We start from the raw sequence: 24,507 nt of genomic DNA on the forward strand, positions 1-24,507 counted from the left end.
GGGGTGGGGAGAAGTGGGAAGCATCAACTCGTAGTAGTTGCTTCCTGTATGTGCCTTGACCAGGTAAGCCCAGAGCTTTGAACCGGTGACCTCAGCACTCCAGGCTGACATTTTATACACTGCGCCAGCACAGGTCAGTCTTGTTTTATATTTTCAAATGACTACTAAGTTGTTGGGACCTAACAGAAATGGTAGGTATTTCCGCTGGGCTAGGGGTACATTGAAAAGTCACTAAGGCACTAAGGTAGTCTGGCTAGTGATGGAAAAAGCTGTGAGGGTCCCACAAGTACCTGAAGTTTGAGAAGCACCGATTAGCTCACCTTACCATAAGAAATAGAATTTTTATATTTTTTAAATTCCAGACAAACATTCTCATCTGTAAGATGAATAATTCTTTCGTACATTTTCTTTACATTTCATGTTGAAATCCTAGCTTCCAGTATCTCAGAATGTGATTGTATTTGAAGACAGTACCTTTCAAGAGGTAATTAAGTTAAAATGAGATCATTAGCATGGGCCCTCACCCAATAGCCAATAGGACTAGGTCCTTATCAGAAGAGGAGACCAGGACACAGAGATGCACTGAGGTGAGACCACGTGGAAACACAGAGAGAAGGCGGCCATCTACAAGCCAAGGAAAGTGGTTTCAGGAGGAACAACCCTGATGACACCTGAGTGTGGACTTCCAATCCTCAAAGAACTGTGAGAAATAACATCTGTCCTCTACGCAGTCCAGTTTGTGGTGTTTGCTATGGCCGCCTGAATTGCCTAATGGAATTCCTGCATCAGAAACTCTAGTACCTCATTTCAAAATGTCTTCTCAGCATAGCCTTCTCACTTGTTTCCTGAGTATTCCTGGACCCTCCCCAAACAGACCCTAGAGACCCCAACAGACTGCCCAGTGAGCGTTCCATTTCCACATGAGGAAAGGTGTCCCCCAGTATAAGGCCCCTCAACCTTCACCTACAAGCCTAGAGATATGCTCAGGAAAAGTCATAGTCAGTCTATATTAAAGGTTGTTCTGCAAGATCTTTCTTTGATTATCATACAAATAAGAGACAGAAACCTGAACGTTACAGAAGTATCTGCATGTTCTTTTCCACAATCTCCAGAAACACAAGGCTCTCACGTATCATTTTAAAGCCCTGGGTGGTTAATAAAATGATAGTTCCGATGATATCCAGGCCTCCTGCTCTTTCTTCTTCTGTGAAAATTTTTGCATGCATCACTTAAAAGGAAAATGAAAAGAAGTTCTTACCAATGTGCAAATAAGAACAGAACCCTCAACATGTAGTTTATCTTTTCTTCTCTCTTTTTTTTTAAGTGAGAGGAGGGGAGATAGAGAGACAGACTTCCTCGTGTGCCTCTACCAGAATCCACCTGGCAACCCCCATCTGAGGCCGATGCTGGAACCAACAAAACTATCCTCAGCACCCGGGGCCAACCCTCGGACCAACGGACCCACTGGCTGCAACATGGGAAGAGAGAGAGAATGGGGAGAGGGAGGGTAGAAAAGGAGATGGTCACCTCTCATGTGTGTCCTGACTAGTGATAGAATTCCAGGGAATCTTCACACCAGGCCGGCACTCTATTCACTGAGCCAACTGGCCAGGGTATAGTTTGTCTTTTCCAAAAAAAAAAGTTGGATTAAGAGAGGCAAACATCTTACTCGAACCTTTTGTTATTATATTAAAAGTATTTACCAGCTGACTAAAGCCTTACTTGGATTTCTAAACAATGTGCCAAGTGTCATCTGGAGACCTCAAGCTCACACACCGCCGGGATTCCCTAATCAGTTGCATTTTCTACAGTACGCAGAAGTCTTAGTGGCTGTCCCACCATCACTGCAGGAAACCCAAGACGTCATCACCACGGAATTTCCAATTCATGTATTTTGCAACATTTGTGCTTCATATGAATACATATATTTGGAACGTATTCATTAAAACAAAATCTTACCTCTCTTTCAAAATAATTACTATATTTTAATATTTATATAAGGAAATAACACATTGGTTCAAGCTGCTTTTATAAACTGGTATTCTAAGGTCAACGAAGAATAGGACATGGAACAAACAACAAAAGCCAAATAAAAGGGAGAGAGGGGAAGGGTTTTTAAAATTACAGCTGACCTCTACTTCACCACTGAGATTCTAAAATGCACCCCTAGAGGACAACTGTCTTCGCTTCTCTGTGCCATGGCTGAAGGTCACTACACTGAAATGAGAGACGGAACATCTAGAATGTCAACTTTGTTGTAGGGCATTAGAAAGATCAGAAACCATTATCACCAATGAATTACACTGTTCAATATGTTCAGTGTCTGGGATTCCTACACAAAAAGAAGCACACTGATCTCTCAAGTGTCATGCTTTGCATTGCCATTGCATAACTAGTTACCTTGGAAACCTGACATGTAACCACTGCTTTACCACAACATCTGGTAAGAGGTGGGTCCACCTGCTCAAGAATAAGGTAAAACAGCAGTGACTGGGAGGCGCTTGGGTAATCAGAGTGGAGCCGTCACAGATGGGGTAGTGCCCTTATGAAAAATACCCCTGAGAGCACCACAGCAAAAAGATGTTTGTCTCTGAACTAAGAAATAAGCCCATCATCCTCTGAATGTGCTGGCGCCTTAAACTTAGACTCCCCAGCCTCCAGAACTGGGAGAAACAAATGTTTGTTGTATAAGCCACCAGTCAATGGTATTTTTGTCATAGCAGCACAAGCGAACTGAGACAGTATGTTCTATCAAGTCATTGTGAACACTGGACAGTGATACTGAACCACTGCTCCTAAGGGAAATACAGGTTAGGTTCCTGCAAACCTCTGGTCACATTTTCATCAGAGTCTTGTTTTACGTCTGTTTCTGTTTAAAGAGACCTGTTTGATGTACAATGTTGATTCATTAACACTGAATTCACAGCTAACAGCAATGCAACTTATGTCTGAATGAAACTTAACTCCATAAGACACATCACAGCCTTCGGTGCTTACGAACACTAGTCAACACTTTGGCATGATACTTAGAAGCCATTGTAAACCTATAAACCAAAAAATGTAAAAAATGTGGCATTAAACAGACAGAAAAGGCACTGTTTTACGGTAGGAACTGAGAGAAGGCAGAGCCTTGCCTGTTCCACCTGAGTGGAAATGAGTCACGAGGCAACTCAAGTTTGCTGCACTGCACATGTCTGAGAATGTCCAGGAAAGTGCTACAAATGTTGACCTGGAGTTACAAATCAGCTTTTACGAGTAGGCAAATTTAAACAGGGAATCCAGAATAACGACGATCGGCTGCCTTAGGATCTCCCAGGTCAGCTCCCTCACGCCTCTCTCCATCCTCTCCTCTCCCACCTTACGTCCGCCGACTTTGTGGAATGTGTGTCCTATACCTGTATTCTGAGCAACAAGTGCCGGTTGGCGTGCTCCAGTTTCTTCTGTCGGTTTTCAAGCTCTTTTGCACGCTGCTGTTCTCGTTGTAACTTTCGAATATAGTCCACAGATGCTTTTAAAATGGTTCCCTTGTTCCAGCGCATGTCTCTGGGATGAAAATGCAAGGACAAATTTTTGTAAAATCTGAGGCTCAATGACAAGTCAATATTCAGAGAATTCTGTTTCTAAAGATGTGATAACAATTGCAAGTTGACAACAGCTGTCACTCACTGCGTGCTCGCCACATGCTAGACGCTGCCCACCACCTCTCCTATACACGATCTTACTTAACTCAGACAAGCACCTTGAAAGGGAGAGAAGTGACACGAAGAGAAACAGGCCCAGCTTGCCCCAGGTTGCAGGGTTGCTATAAGGTAGAGTCAGGACCTAAACTTAGGTCTGTTGATTGCAAAGTCAATTTTCTTAACATTATATTAAATGGTTATAGCTTTCTAGGATTATAAAAATTAATTCAGACAGACAAAATAAGCTGTGGTAAAAAAAAAATCCATGATGTTTCACTACTTGATTATGTAAGGCATAAAAGTGGCATTCTTAAATTTTATCATGGGTTTTCATGGGCAGGTTATCTAACTTCTCTGTTTTTATTTTCTCATCTATAAAATGAGGATACTACACTTGTAGGAGCAGCCTCATAGGTATCTTATTGGTGTCAAAGAAGGCACTTTATATAAATATGCTATAAAAAGTTCAAATGCAGTTCCAATAATGCAGAAAACAATGTGATCAGGCTCAATATAATAATTATAATGGCTATCTTTAAATAGCACTTACTTTTTAAAGAATTTTGTAGCCCATTTAATAATTACAACCTCAGTGGGTAAAGACCAGTATTATCCCCATTTGAGAGATGGGGAAACTCAGTCACAGAAAGGCTAAGTAATTTGCTCAAGGCCCCGCAGCTGGGAAGGGGTAGAACCAGGAAGCCGAGGTTATCTGGCTTCAGATTCCATCCTCTAACTATTTCAGTCTTCCTCTTATGCAATTGAGTCCTCAGATTGATGAGACTAAGGAAGAATATTCTGATCGCTCCCTTTTTTAACAGATGAGAAAAATAAAGCACAAGTGCTCGAGTCTCTTCCCCACGGTGACACACTGAATCAGGCACTGGGTTCCGAACGCAAACCCAGGCAGCCTGAGGTCAGTGCCTCTCAGTTTGTAATCACTACAGCTCTAATGTACTCATATGTAAGAAAATTAAAAATGCCATTTTGAGCACTTCCAAAACATAATTAAGAAGGAAATTATAATCACATAATATTTCTATAGCACTTTAATCTGAGCCCTTTTATAGAGAATAGTCATGACAATAATGACAATAATAATGATGAAAATAAAAACAGTTTAATGTATGAAAAAACCAGAGTCATAATCTATAGCTGTTCAAAGCAGACCAGAAATATCAGGTGGGCCATGTGAACAGAAGGACCACATACACAAGTGACCAAGTAATTGATCCTCATATGGATTAGATGAAGGACAAAACAGAAATTCTTCTATGAGAGGTAAAGTTACAGCCCTCTAAGAATGCCTAGGGGCTGATCCCTGGGGTCTGAACACTAAAATGGTAACCCACGAGATGTCCTGAGATTGAGTCAACATACTTAATGATCAGGGCTAAGACCAAAGGAACAGAAACTTCAGCAGCCAGAGAAAAAAGTTAACTATCATGCTGGACTTACTAAGACCAGCCAGGTGAAAAACAATGGCCACAGCAACTCTGTTCTTAAGAAGTGACTGTGGCCACCAATTATCTTGTTTTACTTCCTTGAGAGACCAAAGCAATTAAGTATGCTTCTGGGCTTAAAAGAAGAGTTTTTAAACATTTTTTTGTGGTGCCAATGAAAAAGACCCTTGTCACACAGAAGTACACATATCTCTAATTTACAAGCCAACGAAAGCCTGTCTGCTAGAGGGAAGGAGAGCATATGGGGCTGAGACCCCGAGCAGCTAGGGTCTATACTGTCCCCCAGTCTGCTCTAGAGATCTAGAATGGGGAAACCCTCAGAATAGATACAGTCTATTCTACCTTAAACAGTGCCTATAAAGAAAGATCATTATCAATTCAGATTATACATATTACGTAATTGAGTACAATGCAGAAGGAAGATCTACAAATGGAGGATTTCACTCCAGCCTCCATAATTTCATGTTACTAAAGAGATTTACATGCTACAGTTAAAAGAATATGCTGAAAAGTGAAAGCTAATAATGAACAGAAAATGAGAATTCAATTTCAACTATCATGCAAGACTGACTATAGAAAATGAAGGTCAAAGCCCCTTTATAGGATAAGTTTGCTGCAGAACTGAGAATGTGAACATTTTGAGTTTCAAAATGGCTTTCCTTGAAAAATCTCGAAAGTAAAATGTTGATGATGGAAATTTTGCTTGAATATACATCAGAACCTCCTTACAATGGGAAATGATTTTATTTCATTTTGTCACAAATTCCCTGACAATAATGTGAATAGAATATTAAATAAGCCTTGCATGAATAATGCTTGATTTCATCTTTACATTTAATCGGGCAGGTAAAAGGTCATATTCACAGGCTAATTTCATTGAATGCCTGTGGAAGCCATTAAATGTATACATCCTCTAGTGCCTTACTTCAAATGGGCCGATTTCTAATGAATAAAAACTGTATACTGTTGTTTATTTGCTAATGTTGCTGGCAGGGAAATTATCTTTATAGCTGCTATCTCTGAATGCAGTGGGAAGGAAGACTGAAAGCTGAAATCCCAATTAGCTGACCTTTACTTAGAATAAAAATTACTTTGTTTTCTAGAAGAGTAAAACATACAAAGAGCACGGAAGTTTAAAATAAATTGAGCTAAATTGCTCAATGTGAATTCTCCAGTATTAGAGCTCAGTGCCTACAGAAACTGAGTTGAAGAACAGACAATAAAGCCTTGCTTCAACAGCTACCGAAATTGCTGCCCTACTTAAACTGTTAAAATAATTTTGTATATCAGCTTAGTGTTTATTTGCTAAGGATGCCCTGATTTCAAGAAGCCAGTTCCTCCCTCCCAGACTCTCTCTCATGTGCAGCCAGCCTTTTGTACAATTTGGTGTTCTCTTAAACTCTCAGTCTGATCAGACTAACCCAAAGCAAGGGATGAGGATTCAGGATGAAACCAAAGGGAAGGAGTTTATACTGGTTTTCATAATGGTGCACTTTTTGCAACATATGAAAAAACATTAAAGTACAAAAAATGCAGATTAACATGTAATTGTACTCACGGATCATTAGACTTGGGAATCAAGGTACCTAGCTCCTTAATGCGGTCATTTATGTTAAATCTTCTTCTTCGTTCGACTTCAAAAAAAAAAAAAAAGAGCAGAGAAAGGACTATTAGTAACAGTGTCACATTCGCATTAATGTGCCTCATGATAGATAGGAGTGTATTAATTTCACTGCTCAGGACCACGAGAACCTGAACCAGTACTTGTGTGTCTACCATGGTTTTGGTAGTGAGGTTAAAATACTTTTAAAAATGAACTACCTTTTATAATTAACAAAGCCCTGAGATAGTTTCTCATTTGAGCCTATAACAATCCTGAAACTGGAATCACTATCCTTTACAAATAACAAAACCACCTTGAAAACATTAGGGACTTGAGTAGGACACCCAGCAATAAGTGGAGAACAGCAAGACTCAAGCTTGATATCGCAGACCCGGGTCGCAAACTTTTTGCAAAGGGTCTCATAATGCGTGCTCTGGCTCTGTGGCTAAATGGCAAAATCCGGGGCTATCATGTAGGTACTTCCATAACAAGAGATAAAACAGGTTTCCAGAGTGTTTACTGACAAAGTGAAAATGTGAAAATATTAACCAGGTACCACTTTTTGCAGTGCCGAGTGTACTAATGAGAAGCAGTGGATGCCAAAATTTGGATTTTATATAATTTTCACATACCCCAAAATATTATTCTTGTTTTGATATTTTAACTTTTTAAAAATGTAAAAAACATTGTTAGCTCATAGGCAACAAAAACTCCTGCTCTGGTCAGTGCTGCCCAGTATTAACATAAAGCAAGTTACACATGTAATTTTAAATTTTCTAGTAGCCACAGTAAAAAAGTATAAAGAGATAAAATTTTTAATATTTTATTAAACCCAATTATATCAAAAATATCCTTTCAACATATAAACAATATAAAAGTTTGTAATTCAATATTTGCAATCTCTTCTTTGCACTAAGTCTCTGAAATCCAGTGTGCATTTTATACGCATGTCACACCTCAGTGCCAGTGTGCCACATCCCACGTGCTGGGCAGGTGGATGTGGCCAGCACTGTGGCCCAGAAGTCAGTCCTAATAGTATTTCCCTTCTATAAATCCAGTGTATGCTCAACTAAGTTATCACCTTCTTAGGGGAAGGTGAAGTTAGCAAAGCATGTGAGTTAATAAGTGTTTCTAATTTTCTTAGAGTCTAGCAAATAAATTTCAACTAACTTAAGTTTTAATAAATTGAATTAAAGATGTTAACATTTTACTTTAAACATATTACAACCTAATACATATTTTTTGTTATAAGGTTATTTTGTATGTTAATACATATTCATTTATATTTGACCCACTTAAATAAAAAATATTCACTACTTTCCCAATATATGTTGCATTTTTAAACTGAGTAATTATTCTTATCATGAAATCAAATATTTATACATGTGTGTGTGTGTGTTACTGTCTTATCATTAGGCTTTCATAAATACAGAATAATAACTGATATGCAATAGTTCTGAAGAAGGAATCGGTACCTCTGATCTCCCAGCAAACCTCCAACAATGTTTTCTCACTTTTCCCAAGCATATAACAACCATAACAATTCATACAATACTGAAATGCATAAAGTGAAATAAAAGTATCCTATGATCCAGATACAAACACTGTTAAGTGTCTTACGTATCTGTTGGAGACCAAAAGCCAACAGGGTCTTTGCAGTTTAGATTTTGGGGGGACAGGGGTATGGGGAACTGGCAGGAAGCTGACAGTCTGCCCAACCCCCACCAACTTGTCCTGTGAAGTTGCTAACGGCTGTTAAACTGTGTTGCTAAATTGTTTATACTCATCCTAACCCCTTGTCCCCTGGAAAGACTGGAGGCAAGTTTCTTTTATCCTCTGTCTTGTGAAGTTAAAATGTCATGTATGTCGTGGGGGTTTTCTGCACTTGGTAAATAAAACTCTTGGGTTGCCTTGGTAATGTGATCAGAGATCTCTTTGATTTGCTTATGGCCTCACTTTGCCCTATAAATGAAGCAGAAAGTGGGTGTTGAGCATGCTCTGTTCTTGCTATCAGCATTGAAGAGGTCTCCCGAGCCCATCCTTTTACACTAAGTCTATTTTCTTAGTTCCGCGCTGTTCCCACTCAGGACCTGGAATTACTAGCCACGCTGGTTCATGGCACATATCCCTGGTGATTATTTTTACACTCTAAAAATAAACACATGCATGGCACCCAGGCCACAGTTCTTGGGCTTCTTCTAGATTCACATTCACTTCCTGGTGATTTCATTTCGTCTCATGGTTCTGAACAACACACATAAGCTGATGACTCAAACTCCAGCCTCGTAATTCTGACTACTTGCTGCCTCCATATGGAGGTCTAATGGCAGCCCGACACCCCAGACATGAGCTCCTGTTCTTCACCACTCAAACAGCTCCACTCACAAGCTACCTCACCTCACTTAATAAACCTTTGTCCTTCCAGGTGCTTAGGCCAGAATCTTGGAAGCAATTCTACATTGCTGGTCTTCTCATATCCCATCAGCAAAATATTTTTGTTCTACCTTCAAAATATTTCAAGAATCTGTCCACTTCAGCCTCCATTGTTACTGGCAGAAGTCATGACTATCTCCTGCCTGGACTACTGCCATTCTATTAACTGGTATCTGTGGGTGCACTTATGTCCCCCACTCCCATCCCCTTTGGTCTATCTAAAATATACTAGGCAGACAGATCCTTAAAACGTAAGTCAGAGCATGGCAATGCTCTGCTGAAAACCCTCCAGTCACCTTCCATCTCACCCGGATAAAAGTCAAGTCCTCAAGGTACCTGATGAGCACCTGGTGGCCTCCCATCTGTCTTACCTCACTTTTCACTCCTCTCCTACTCTGACCATCTTTTACTGTGTCTCATATGTGTTGCTCCCTTCAGCTCATGAATTTACTGCTATTCCTCAACCACTTTAGGACTTTATACTGCTATTACCCTACCTGAAACACTTGTCCCCAAATATCTGAATGGCTCTGCCCTCATCTCCCTCAGGTAGTGATTCAAATTGCCCTATGAGCCTTCCCCGACTACCCTATTTAAGACTCAACCACCACCTCCCATGCCCATCCTGACACTCTATCCCCTTGGTTGCACTATGTCTCCTTGTACAACTTTCTAACACCTAATATTCACATAATTCATTCAAAGATTCATTTATGTAACTTTCCACCTTCTAATATCTACATATTTTCTGTATGTATATTTATATGTATTCCAAGCACCCACATGAGCCTGGCATATAGTAGGCCTATGTATCAAAGAATGATAGTTACAGTAGAAGAACACCAAAAATGATTCTGCACCTATCTTTTCTCACTTAATAGCACATTGTTGACATCTCTCACCATCAACATTTAGATGTACCACATTTTATTTTTAATTCAATGGCTTCCCTCCCCAATTATTTTTTATTATAAAAGTGATTATTAACTTGCAAAACATACTAAAATGTATAAAGGAAGAAGTAAAAGCCATTTTTTAACACCATCAAATACCTATATTATATACCTGAGGACACTATCAGTAATAAGGGTGGCTCCAAGATCCTCTCCCTCCACACACGCTCACACACACACACACACAGTGCACATCCCTATACAGTGTGTACTTCTTTACATAACGGGATACTGTACACATTATTCTGCCTTTGTTACTCAGTAATACATCATGGATGTTGTTTGAATCAGGGTGAAACAGAACAACTCAATTCTTCTGAAGAGACTGAGTATCCCTAATATGGATGAACCATAATTTTAAAATCCTCTACTAAAGACTATTTAGACTATTTCCAAGTTCTCCCTTTTTGTCAGTATTAAAAGCAGAGGCAGATTTAACAGCAGGTGCACTGGGCGTGTACCGTGGGCCCTGACTTCTGAAGGGCCCCGCAAAACCCCAACTTGACACTTTTTTCTAATGACACCAAGTTTGTTTTCATATGTGCAATTTTAACATTAATAGTATATAATATTTTTAATTTATTTAAAAATATTTATTTTCCCTCTTTCTCTCCTGTTTTAAGGGGCCCAATGTTCTCTTCTGTGCCCAGAGCCTCAACTGACATTAATCCGCCTCTGGGTATAAGAAATATTTTTGCCAGGGCTTGCATGTATATTTTATTCCTATCACAATACTTGCCCGATGCTGAAAACAGCATGTTAATGTTTTGGTTTGCTCATCTATTTTGTCTGCCCCTGACCTGAACATAAGCTCATGGGGTGGAAAATCTGTCCGTGGTTCATGTTCTGCAGAAAGTGCCTCACACAAAATGGGAGCTCAATAATTAGAGTGAGGAAATGAATGTGTTAGTTTGTACATTTTGCTAAGTATTCTTACAAGGTAAGTCCTAGAAGAGAAAGAACTATGCCAATGGGAAATCTAACCGTGGGTAGTAATTCAAAATGGTTAGATGAGATTTTAGGATTGTTTTGCAGCCCTCAGAATTTGAGCTAACCATGTTTGCACTTAACTGACAATCATGAACTTGAGAGACTAGATGCCTAAATAGAGGTAAATACAGCTGTCCCTCGCCATATTGTGGTTTACTTTTTGTGGTCTCACTGTATTGCAGATTTTTAAATTGTATATACCTAATTTTGTATTGCAAATTGTTCACTATATTGTGAAATTTTGCAGTATATAGGTATTTTTATGTTTATTATTTTAATTAATTTTGTTGTAAACTAAGCATTTTCTAGCCTAAAAAATTGAAAACAATATAAAAAATATAAAAATATGAATTAAAACATATTAAAAGAATATTAAATCAAAATAAAATACATAGTGTACAGCAGATGAGTAGACAAAGACTCACATGTATGGAAAACGCAGCTACAGCTGCTTCCACTTGAGCTAGTTTGCCGATGTGAGATCATAAATGGCACACTATTGGCTGATGGATGGGAGGCGACTAACCAGAGCACTGTGTTCTGTATCCTGGGCGCTGACTGGCTCAGTAACCGTGGCCTTAAAATATACATAAATAATAAAATAAACATAAGGTCACTACTTTGTGGATTTTTGCCTATTGTGGGGGGTTCTGGAATCCTGAGATAGACATATGGTATTTGACAAGTTTTGGATAATGCCTAATTATTTTATTTAAAGGGTATTTTAAAAAGAGAAATGTCTAAGAGTAAAATTACTTGGAAGCGAGAGGAGACCTTAAAATATTAATTCAGGCAGGCCCTGGCAGGTTTGCTTAGTGGATAGAATGTCAGCCCAGTGTGTGGATGTCCCAGGTTCGATCCCTGGTTATGGCACACATGAGAAGTGGCCATCTACTTCTCTTCCCTTTCTCCACCTTCTCCCTCTTCCCCTCCTGCAGCCAGTGGTTCAATTGTTAGGAATGTCAGCCCTGGGCGTTGAGGATAGCTCGGCTGGTTCTAGTACATCAGCCTCAGGTGCTAAAAACAGTTGTTGATTCGAACATCTGCCCAAGATGGGGATTACTTGTGGTATCCTGGTCAGGGTGCATGCATGAGTCTGTCTATTTCCCCTCTTCTTACTTAAAAAATATATATATATATATATATATATATATATATTCAGAAAGTAAATATATATATATTCAAATCTTTTGGTTAAGAAATGAGTAAAGCTTCTCATAACTGAGTGGGAACTAGGAAGGGTAGTATCCATTAAAAAAACCATCCCCTCTGAGACCCAGCAGCTCCACTTCTCAGCACCTAACTTGGAGAAACAAACTCCCCTGTACATGAACCCAAGGGTCCATATGACTTTGATTAAATGTAGTTTTAAATCGAGTGCTAGAAATCACCTCTCTTCCTCTAGCCCTCAGAGACCCAGGCTTTCCCCACATGACTAGCAACCCTGGAGGGAGAAGACAGGAACTCGGACCTGAAGAACGGTCACCTGGTCTGGACCTCTGGAAGGATCAGTTTAACATCACCTCAGTTATGTTTCAGCTCCTGAACACTGAGGTGGAACAACCCCCTGGTTACTTTCCTATGAGACTGGACACAGGGATACCGGAAAAGACCTCGGAACTGTCCTCAAGACCTGAAGAAATGATTACCCTTCCTTCACATCGGACCGTCAGCTCCCACATGAGCCTGAACCGCTAACCCACAGTATCTTGTGATTTTGTCTTGTCTACTCTGGAGCCTACATGCCAGCCAGGAGTTAAGGCTTTGGAGCATTAGCTGCCCATTCTGCTGAGTGGCAGCATTCGTGATAAAATAGCCATTCTTCTTCCACTGCAGTTTTCAGTCCTTAGTGTTTGGCTCTGCTAGTGGTGGATGGACACTCTTTCTGTTTTGTAACAAAAACAAAGAGGCATATACACAAATGTTCACTGTGGCATTGTTTATAATATGGAAGAACTGGAAACAACACCTAGCAGGAGATAGTTGTACTGTGGAATACTTACGCAACAGTTTTTAGAAAGTCCTAGATTATTAACAGTAAAGGGTCTGCAGTATATGCTGTGGAGTAAAAAAAAAAAAAAAAAAGCAGCAACAAATATGGAAAATATGACACCGTTTGTGTTAAATCACACACAAAACAATGCCTCCTATTCTGTGTGCTTATTGCTGAACACATGAAAAGAGGTCGGGGACCAACGGCAAATGGAAAGTACAGAAGATGACTCCAGTGATTGAAGGACAACTCACTCTAGCCCTATTCTATCATTTTCATAAGGACAAGGTATTTGTACTTTTTTTTTATTATTCATTTTAGAAAGAAGAGAGAGAGAGAGAAGGGGGGAGGAGCAGGAAGCATCAACTCCCATATGTGCCTTGACCAGGCAAGCCCAGGGTTTCGAACCGGCGACCTTAGCATTTCCAGGTTGATGCTTTATCCACTGCGCCACCACAGGTCAGGCCAGGACAAGGTATTTGTATGTAACGTATTTATAAATGCAATTTAGGAAAAGGAGGAGGTCATGAGATGTGAAATTGACACACATGCAAACTACTTCCTACCTCCAAGTCCAATCCTCATTGTTTTTTACCCTACAGCCTCTTCTACTTGTATATGAAACAAAAATCTTAAGTTTTTTTTTATAAGAACACTTTAAATATCTGATCAAAAGCAAATTAAACACATAAAAATCATTTTAAATTAAAAAAAAATATTTTAAGTCACAGGTAAAGTCAGAAATTTGGAAGGCTACCTCACCCACTGACTGACTAACCCCCAATTTGACCTGAGATAAAGTATGAAAAAAAATATATATATATCTTGGTTTTCCTAAAAAACAAATTTCTTCCATAAAATATAACTTTAATGCCATAGAAATCAATTTTCCTCTAAAATTCTTGGAAAAATTTTGATGTAAGGGTGAATAACAACTCCAATATCAAATATCATGAACATAAAACCAACTTACTCAAGTTGTGATTGTCCTTTTTTTGTCTCTCTTTAGCCAATGCTCTGGCTTCAGACTCTGTGGGAAAAATACACGCTGTGCACGTGAATGAAGTAATTAGAAATGGGAACTGTTCAAAGCACACAATAATGTAAACAACAAAACATCTCATTTCCTAAACAAATAAAAGATTATCTGACTTGACTCTAAATAATGCTGGAACTTTTAAAATTATGACTTTTAAAATGTTTGCATTTTCAAATAGCAATATGTATCAAATAAATGCAAAAACTCGGCTTCTATAAGATGGTAAAGGAGCTGTCACAAGTACATCCGACACACTATAAACATACAGGCATAAACAAGAAAAATAAATACACAACTTGAAAACCAATATTCTATTATCAGGAGTCAGATTTTCTTTCCAGGCAATAAGAACTCAATAAGAACTCTTAAGTCTTTCTTCGATTTCTTTGTAACACGCTGACATAGAAACTTACAGCTGGTGAAGCATAACTATGTATAAATATTCATTAGATGCATATTATTATACATATTTATACATACATAAAGCTGAATTATTTCAACTGGGAAGGTCAATCCAAATCATTTTGTTTTTGTTTCTTACATAGAAGCATGACAAGCAGCTTTTATTTAGACATTCTCTAGTACAGTATCTTAATTTTTTTTCGTTTCCTTTAGTTTTTTTGTTTTTAGCTTACCAGGCTCGTGCCATGGTTCTTTGTCAACTTCAACTCGCCAAGTGTGGATCAGTGATGGTCAAGGCCATCAAGTGAACCTCTGTGCCATCTAGCAGGCTATAACACACCCTCCCCCTCAGGAGGGCCTGGGGAAGAGGTTCTCTCCCAAGTTAGGGTACTCTTTAATTCATCCTCTTTTAGTAGCTCACTGCCTATTCATCGTTAATGAACCTTTAGCTTCTCTGTTCTAATCACCGTATGGTTTCATCTTTGTGCCAGGTGGGAAAACTGGGCTTAATAAAGACCATCTCTCTACCTCATTCAGCTCAGATCTGCTGACTCCTAAGCCTGTTCTCTTCTGGCAACATCATGCTGCCCCTTGAGCACTCAGTGATCAATGCTCCAATTCCTGCCCATTTGCTGCTTTTCCTGCCATTTTATCCTTGACCTGACTGGATGAGTCATTTTCTATGACACAAGTGACTCTAGAAATGTATTAGCCGTTATATCTTTTTTTTAATTTAATAAATTTATAGCCTCTTCACCCACTCCTTCCACTCCCTCTGACTATTATTTATTTGTTTTTGAAGAAAAAATCATATACAAGTTCAAAGCTCCACTTGGCACTCAAGAAGTGAAAATTTTAATGATGTTATTCTAACCCTATTTTATCATTATTTAAAATAGTGACATACTGTCATTTACAACAACATGGATAGGCCTTGAGAACATTATACGAAAAAGCTAAGAACTATATGATTTCACACATAGGTGGGATATAAAACTGAGACTCATGGACACAGATAAAAATGAAGTGGTTGGCCCTGGCCGGTTGGCTCAGCAGTAGAGCGTCGGCCTGGCGTGCAAGAATCCCGGGTTCGATTCCCGACCAGGGCACACAGGAGAAGCGCCCATTTGCTTCTCCACCCCTCCCCCTCTCCTTCCTCTCTTTCTCTTCCCCTCCCACAGCGAGGCTCCATTGGAGCAAAGATGGCCCAGGAGCTGGAGATGGCTCTGTGGCCTCTGCCTCAGGCGCTAGAATGGCTCTGGATGCAGCAGAGCGACGCCCCAGAGGGGCAGAGCATTGCCCCCTGGTGGGCATGCCGGGTGGATCCCAGTTGGGCGCATGTGGGAGTCTGTCTGACTGCCTCCCCATTTCCAGCTTTGGAAAAATGAAAAAAAAAAAATGAAGTGGTTACCGGTTCTGGCCGGCTGGCTCAGTGGTCTAGTGTCAGCCTGGCGTGTAGATGTCCCGGGTTCGATTCCTGGTCAGGGCACACAGGAAAAGTACCTATCTTCTTTTTCACCCCTCCCCCTCTTCTTTCTCTCTGTCTCTCTTTTCCACTTCTGCAGCCAAGGTTCCATTGGAGAAAAATTGGCTTAGGCACTGAGGATGGCTCCATGGCCTCCACCTCAGGCAATAGAACGGCTCCGGTTACAATAGAGCAACGCCCCAGATGGGCAGAGCATCGCCCCCTAGTGGGCATGCCGGGTGGATCCTGGTCGGGCACATGTGGGAGTCTGTCTCTCTGCCTCCCTGCTTCTCACTTCAGAAAAATACAAAAAATAAAAAAAAATGAAGTGGTTACCAGGAGGGTACTGGGGGGAGGGGGTTGGGAGAGGGATAAATATCCCACATAGATGGGATAGAAAACTGAGATTCATGGACAGAGATAAAAGAGAAAAAGCTAAGAACTATATGATTTCACACATAGGTGGGATATATCCCCTGGTGGAGGATATAGGAGTAGGGGAGAAAGAGGGACAAATGTACAGCTATAGAAAATGATTTGACTTTGGGCGATGGGCACAGTTCAAATGCTATAGAGATGTTCATCTGAATCCTCTGTAGTCTTATTGATCAATGCCACCTCATTACATTTAATTTCAAAATAAAAAAAGTAAAAAATAAAATAGATCTTACTTAGCAATATCTTCTAACACTTCATGGTACTTTTCTTTCCTGTAGAATATCTACTTATTATTGGCTTTTAATGTTTTTAATGCATTAATTAATTAGTTATCTTTTAAAATCCAATCAATAATTTTAAAAAAATGTGTTTTCCTGCCACAATTTTCTGAAGTATTTTTTAAAAAAGACATCCTTGAGTAGGACATATTGTTTTTGCATCAACGGTATATTCCATATTCTCAGTCTTTTCACCCAAATCTATAGGATGCAAGGATTAAATAATAAAAAGAGGGATGAGGTGAGGACCATACAGCCAGCACAGTACAGCCAGTTCCCATAAGGCTCAGTCAGGTTTCAGTGGGCAAATGCCTTTCCTAAAGTGTTAAACAAAATGGCGAAGTAGGTAATCTTACACTTGCCTCAAGAACAATACCCATTGTTCCATTTTATAATTTTTTATGCTGTGTAATACAACTTTTTGAACTTGATACAGAAAAAATAACAGGAGGCATCTGAAGATATAAAAAATATATTCTTACCCTATCCCAACTACAGGCTTGAATGTCTGTCATTAGACAATTCAGACCAGGATTCTCAATCTCAGATGCCTCTAGACCAGTGGTTCTCAACCTGTGGGTCACGACCCCAGCGGGGGTCGAATAACCAAAACACACCAAACTGGGTACAAACATTTTACAACCAAAAGTGTTGTATGCTACCCCACTCCAAAGAGGCAGCGGTAACAGACACAATGATGGTTGTCACAGAGTAATGGTGCGATGGAGTAAAGGCAGCCATAATCCCCAGTATCACAAAAAATACTGGAAACCAGCATTTTCAAGTATAAATTTTGCATCTTAAAATACTGTTCAATGTTTTAACTTCTTCCTAGATTTTATAAAGTATGTCTGTGAATTAAAAACAGTCTGAGGTCACTATTTTGATAACTTTATTGATCAGAAAACTCCTAGTTAGTGGCACATTTGCTAGGTATTTACCTGTGAGCTCTCTTTTTATGTTGGGAAGGTTGGCCGGGCAGGAGTTGCTGATGGTGAGGCCTGGAGGTGGCAGTCCTTGATTGCCATAAAGGTCAATCAAGTTTCCAGATACAGGTAACTGGGGAGAGAAACACAGTAGCAGAAATGAGATGTTGAATAGTTCCTAAATTATACAGCTAAAACCCATATCCTAGACCAGCCTTTAATGAAAAGAAATGGTTTTAAGTAAAAAGTCATTTTTTAATCTAAAAACATGAGATTTTTACCTTTTCATTCAATGACAGGTCTATAGTCTCCTTAGCTAGTTCCCTTTGCGAGAGGTAAGTGTGCAGAATCTCACACCCATAAATGGTATAGGACCTAGCTTGTAGGGTGGATCTGTGCACAAGACAATGCAGACTATGGTGGACTTCCTGTCTAGCTTGTCTAGTGGCACTCAGAAAATATCCAGTGAATGCTGGCTATTTCTGTAAAATAGCGTTTTGTATGGTATGACTTTTACTCAATTGGATATTTTAACAAAGTCAGTTTTCTTAATTCCCTTTCTTTTTTTGTCCTCTTACTCTCTTTTTTTATATGGAAAAGCAATGAAAAGAGTTTTCTTATTGGAAAAGAAATGGTTTCCTTATTGCTAAAGAAAAGTTATTTTCCTTGAAACTGAAATCTTTCACAGAGCCACAAGAGGGAGCTCACTAACTTTAATAAAAGTAAAAATTCACAAACAGAAGAAGTATTTATCTTTCTCAAAATAGCAACACAGTGGTTTTCTCTAGCTCTGAATTGAATATTTTAAAGGAGAGAAATTATTTTTTTCCTAACACTGACTTGCTTTTGTTGTATATGAACCTCCCTGTCACTAGTTCATTTTAGGAGTTTGATGGGGCTAGATATAAGATGTCCTAGACATTTCTTTTTCCCACTCCATGAAATAAAATTCTAATTATTAACTACAGGGACATAGTTAAGTTACCTCATTGCTCCTGCCACAGAAACTTCCCATTTTCAGCTAACTTCAATTCCCATAATTATTACTGAGTAAGACTTTATACTTAGCCTGCCCTTTCTTGAATACACACCCTGAATTGTAAATTTAGATAGCATTTATATGTGATTAAAATGTTTAGGGACCAGGAGGTATTGAGTAAAAATTGTACTGAACATTCTACCTTTCACTCTCTCAAATAGCTACTAATATATAGATGAAAATATCCCACAAAATAGACAAAATCAAATGTATTCCCCACATTGGTAGCCATCAGCCACATCTATCCCTTTCATGGCTTCTAAATAAAGACCCTATGAACTAAACTACTAACTAAAGGAACGGGAGGGGGGCACAGAATAAGATTCCTTCTGATGGTTACTGTGACACTAGCTCTGACACAATTGGGTGGGGGTGGCTCTCTCTCCCATTTGTCTTTTGCTCCTTTTTGAAGGCAGGCTTTAAAATATATAAAATGTTGGCCCTGCCAGTTGGCTTCATGGTAGAGTGTCAAACTGGCATGTGGATGTCCCAGGTTCAATTCCTGGTCAGACCACACAGGAGAAGCACCCATCTGCTTCTCCACCCTCCCCCCCCCTCCTCTCTGTCTCTCTCTTCCTCTCCTGCAGCCAAGTCTCCATTGGAACAAAGTTGGCCCAGGTGCTGAGGATGGCTCTGTGGCCTCAGTCTCAGGCGCTAGAATGGCTCCGGTTGCAACGGAGCAATGCCCCTGGATGGGCAGAGCATCGCCCCCTGGTGGACATGCTGGGTGGATCCTGGTCAGGCGCATATGGGAGTCTGTTTGACTGCCTCCCTGCTTGTCACTTCAGAAAACTAAAAAATAAATAAATAAATAAAAATGCATGTGAAATGTCGTACATGTCTCCCACTAACCAGATGCACATCAACAATGCATTGTGATCATTTAAAATTCCTCCGGACCACATTCAAGACCCTCTAAGACAGCGGTTCTTAACCTGTGGGTCGCGACCCCGGCGGGGGTCGACCGACCAAAACACAGGGAATTTCCAATGGCTTTAGGCGACCCCTGTGTTTTGGTCGTTCGACCCCCGCCGGGGTTGCAACCCACAGGTTGAGAACCGCTGCTCTAAGAAATTGATTAAAAAGTGACTTTAGTTATTAGTTGTCATTTCACAAAGTTATTTTATTTGGCCTTGTGTGTGTTCAGTGTTCTTCTTGTCCAGTTTAACACATGAGTGTAAAAGGGGCTCAAATGTCTCAATGCAGCACTGAAGAGTCAGCCGCTACAACACCTCAGGATCCCGCTACATTCCAAAGACTTATCCTCCTATTTTCTGAAGTGTCATATTTTGGGAGAACTATTAGGTATTGATAAACCAAGAATGTAACTTCAAAATTCAATACAACAAGCTAAATGAATTACTCCTATAGGTCTAGAAACATAAATCATATATATATCATGTTTTCAAATGTAAACTGTAAGCAAAACATGCAATTGTCATGCTGATTTTTTAGGGAAAAGTAATAATAGACAAGTGATTACACAGCTAGCTTTGAAAACTCATGTTATCAGTGGCTCTATATTGGAGAGACATCTAATTATAAGCTGCTCTGTGACAAGAACATATTTTATAACTATTTTCTAAAGGAAGATGATATGCATACAGATACTTAATAAATGCAGAATCACAGAGAGAGAGACAGACGTAGGAACAGGGTTAGAAAACAAGGAGAGATGGAAAGTCAAATGGACAGGTGGGGGGTGGGGGCTCCAGCCAGCCTGGAGGCGATGCCGGGAGAACTGCAGGCGGAGAGGACCTCAACCCCTACCACAGGGTGCCTCATCTTACCCACAGAGGTCAGACACCATGACTTCCAGTCGAAAAGGCAGCTAGTAACCCTCCATCTGTTCTCAAACAATGTTCTACTCTGGCTGCTTTTCCAAGACTTGTGATTAGGAGTGGGCAGCATAGAGCCACCAGAATAGTTTGCTGTGGAGAACTTAATTTCATGGGGTCTATTCTGGGCCCAATAAGATTGGACAGGTTCTGGTGAATGTTTTCTCATTGATTTTACAGAAATAAAAGCCCCAGCTCTAGCTCCCAGGGGTGCTGCTGAAGATCATAAAGGCCCAGAGCGCTCCGCAGCACAGAATTATCCATCTCATGGCCAAGATCCCTGCCCTAAATGGTGGCTTATGTTCTTTGTATCAGTGACTGTAATTTGTTGAAGCTACTACAAGGAAATTTACTTAAAACAGTATGGGTTTCCAATAAAAAATTAGTCTCCTATCCATGCATACTTAAGAAAGGATTCCATAGTTCCCCTTCTGGGTCAGAAAAACTCCCCCATCAATACAGTTAACATCAAAACTAGGTTGAAATACACCTCTGGAGCTAAGAGAAAAGAGGCATCTTCAGTCCACCTGGACATGCTGTGTCTTGCTGGGTTCTTTACCCAGACTGCACTTCGAGCACACCAGCTACACAGTGCACAGGTGAAGCCACAGTCCACCTGAGCAAATACAGAGAAGCTAGACTCACATGGGGGTGTGTGTGTGACATAACTTGGCCTGTATCTAGTTGTTCAATATTCTGATCTACAAAAATGATTATTTTTCCAAGTGAATGATCATTGTAAAATATTTTTCCCTCTAGATGGTCCCCTTTTCTGAATATCAATTGGGCACTGTTAGCACAAGTAAACTGGGACTTTTATTCTTTGTTCCTAACACTACAAGAGGGCCCTTGTGCTCTCAGAATAGTTATTTCTAGACTCCGATTCCCTTAGGGCAGTTTCCTCTCCAAGTGTTCCTTCCCCTTTTCTCTTTAAAGACAACTTGAAACAAAGACAATCTCAAAAATAAAAAAAGGACTTTCCTTAAAAAAAAAAAAAAAGATTTCAAAGAATCAAATAAAAGGGGAAATGCCTAACATGAAAAACATTGTTTAAACTTTACTATGGAAAAAAAATTAACATGTTAGTAATTTGTAGTAGCTTTGTTATTTAATTTTGATTACCAAAACCAAAATTTATAAAGAATAAGAACTTAACTAATATTTAGTGAGAACATATCAGGGCCAGGTCTGTTCTAAATGCTCTTTTATAGATGAACTCTTAATTATCACATGGATTGTATTGTTTTGATGCTATTATTATCTCCATTTCCCAGACTAGAAAAGTGAGGCAGAGCAGTCATCTAACTCACTCAAGAGAATGTGTTGAATCCAGATGTGCTGTTCAGAGTCTCTGTTCCTAGCCTCTACGATATTAGCATTTACTAGAAAAATGCTGAAATAGTTTTCATGTGGGAAGACTCCAAAGGGCCCACATCTGGTCTTTTCCAGGGTGGAACTACAGAAGAGAAATGAACCGGGACTAAGTCAGTGACTTGCGAGTGGCTACGGTAACCATTTCTCTCCTGGTGGGAATTAATTCAACTCTGCCCAGGGGAGCTTCCTTACCTGGGAATTCTTCTGAGATGACCTCCCTGCTCCTGACTTGTCCCTCTCCATTCAGGGTCTAAAGTGGCTGTCCCTTTCTGGTGGGTAAGCCCCATTCTCACAGGAAGTGTACCTTACTCATCTGAGCACACAGCACACCTCACCCAAAGCCGGGCGATTACTAGGCTTTTAGTAAATGCTAAATCAATATTAACTTTACTTCAGGAGCAATCAGACAATGAAGGTATAAGATGTCCACTCTAACACAGATGGGCTGAGGAGACATATGAATGTAGTCGAAAGAGAAGCAAACGAGGTCATGATAACTGTCTTCAGAAGGTTTGTCGTGGGGACAAGTTCTCCATAAGGTAAACTGGGGCCCATGTCTGGAATTCCCAGAGACTCACTGTGAGGAATATCTGGGTTATTCAGTATGATGTTATTCTAACATACAACTAGATACATTACAGGTGCCCAATAAATACCATCTGAATAAAGGACTATTATAATTATTTGATATTATAATAAATTACATATAATAACTAGATGTCATTGAGTACAACTTATGTTTGCAATGCTACCCAATGCTAAATGCTATACATACTTTAAGAAGAGACGACCATGTGAGATAGATACAATTATCAGTCCCATTTTACAGATGGGAAAATGCAGGACTCTAAGAAGCTAAGTACCGTATTTTTCACTCCATAAGAAGCACCTGACCATAAGACACATCTAACGTTTCAAGGAGGAAAATAAAAAATATTCTGAACCAAATCGTGTGTTAAAATATTTAATAAAATACTGTATTTTTTACTCCATAAGACACACAGGCATTTTCCCCTCCACTTTTGGGGGGGAAAGTGTGTCTAATGAAGCAAAAAATATAGTACATGCAAGGTCACAACATAAATGGCAGCCTTAGGATTTGAACATAGGTCTGATCACAAATGTCCAAATCCTAACCAACGTGCTTTACTGCTGCTCTTATGAGTTAGTGTCTATCCCTCACTGGAGGCTTTTAACAAGCAGGATGTCTGGTCTTCTAGTGGGGGATACAGAGGATATGCAAGAGAAGGTTAAGGCAACAAGTACTGTGTTAGCTCAGATGACTTCAAAGGCCCTCAGCCTTGCCGAAAACAAAGACAATGATTTTTTCAAAAACTGTATCAATTATAGAGTCCTCCTAAAAGTGCCCAGGTATCCACTAGACACCATTGACAAAGTGACCACCTCGCCAGCCGAGTTCTTTTGGGATGACTGTGCCATGGCTAATTAATCCTGGTAGGCATTAAAAACACTGTAAATTTGCCCCATTTTGGGGCATATTTATAAATTCCCTAGGGCAAACTCCCCCAAGTGTTTGCTCACGTTCACCTGGGATTTGGACTGCCAACAAGTGTCACCTGCCTCACAGGAGACACAGAATTAGAAACGGAAGGGTCCACGGAAGCCAACCAAGGGCTCCAAGAGGGTGCAGAGAGCTGGGCATGGGCTTCTGTCAAGATGGCGGAGCATTTAGTTCTTTCAAAATCGGGGGTGAATTTACATGGGTAGAAGTTGATAAAACTAATGATCCTGCAAGAGGCTTGAGGTTTCAGGAGGTGTTCACACCCTTCCAGACTTTACGTGAACTTGATGGAAAAGACAAAAAAATGCTAAATATAAAAATTTAGCTTACTAACAACTTAAGTGTAAATTATGAAGGATTATCATGTTCCCTAGCTGAGAAAACTTATGATAGAAATTTAGTCTTTAAAAAAAATCTTTAGGTGGTAAAAAAATATAATAAAATATACCGTCTCAACCATTTTTAAGTGAATAGTTCAGCAGTGTTAAGTATATTCACATTGTGAAACCAATCTCCAAAACTTTTTCATCTTGCAAATCTAAAACTTTATGCCTGTCTAACAATGATTCCTCTTCACCGCTACAGAAGTCAGTCTTTTATATGCTAGTTATTAAGGTATATGGTAGTCTCATGCCATTGCTCTCATAGGAAACAGACAAGGATTGGCTCAGCATGCAAAGACCCGCTGAAAGCTGACTCGGACACATCCATGCCATGTAGTCTTGTGTAAGACTAGCTAAATTTCCTAACCCTAAAACAGCGGCAAATGGCACCTCCCTAACTTGACTTACAGAACTCACTGAATGACTGACTGCAAGCACTAAATAAAATCTTCAATTAAGAATGGCAAAATGGTAACATAAGACACAAATTTAAGGAGTGAAATACAATAAACAACGCAGCAAAGTCCAAATTATAAGAAGAACAGCAAATAGTTTCATGGTTTTATTAACAAAAATTGGAATAAATTTTGCTGTTGATGGAAAACCCAACTGTCCCTCCATCATCTGTGAATTGTAAGATGCTGCCTTCAAGACTGCATTATTTTTTCAGGCAAACTAGAACACTGCT

At 39.7% G+C, this 24,507-nt stretch overlaps 1 protein-coding gene across 4 annotated transcripts in view; it reads right to left on the minus strand.

Moving 5' to 3' along the window:
- MITF (melanocyte inducing transcription factor) overlaps positions 1-24,507 on the minus strand; it is a 287,564-nt gene that overhangs the window by 4,637 nt on the left and 258,420 nt on the right. For 2 of the 4 annotated variants that reach the window (XM_066244594.1, XM_066244596.1), the window contains exons 6-9: positions 17,679-17,796; positions 14,089-14,145; positions 6,702-6,777; positions 3,396-3,543 (exon numbers count right to left, since the gene is read on the minus strand). In XM_066244594.1, coding sequence (XP_066100691.1) covers positions 3,396-3,543; positions 6,702-6,777; positions 14,089-14,145; positions 17,679-17,796 — 399 coding nt within the window. Of the gene's footprint in view, positions 1-3,395; positions 3,544-6,701; positions 6,778-14,088; positions 14,164-17,678; positions 17,797-24,507 lie in introns of all 4 variants that reach the window. The other 2 variants (XM_066244593.1, XM_066244595.1) reach the window with 1 other exon arrangement.

This window comes from Saccopteryx bilineata, chromosome 10, assembly GCF_036850765.1.
Source record: "Saccopteryx bilineata isolate mSacBil1 chromosome 10, mSacBil1_pri_phased_curated, whole genome shotgun sequence".
NCBI lineage: Eukaryota > Metazoa > Chordata > Mammalia > Chiroptera > Emballonuridae > Saccopteryx > Saccopteryx bilineata.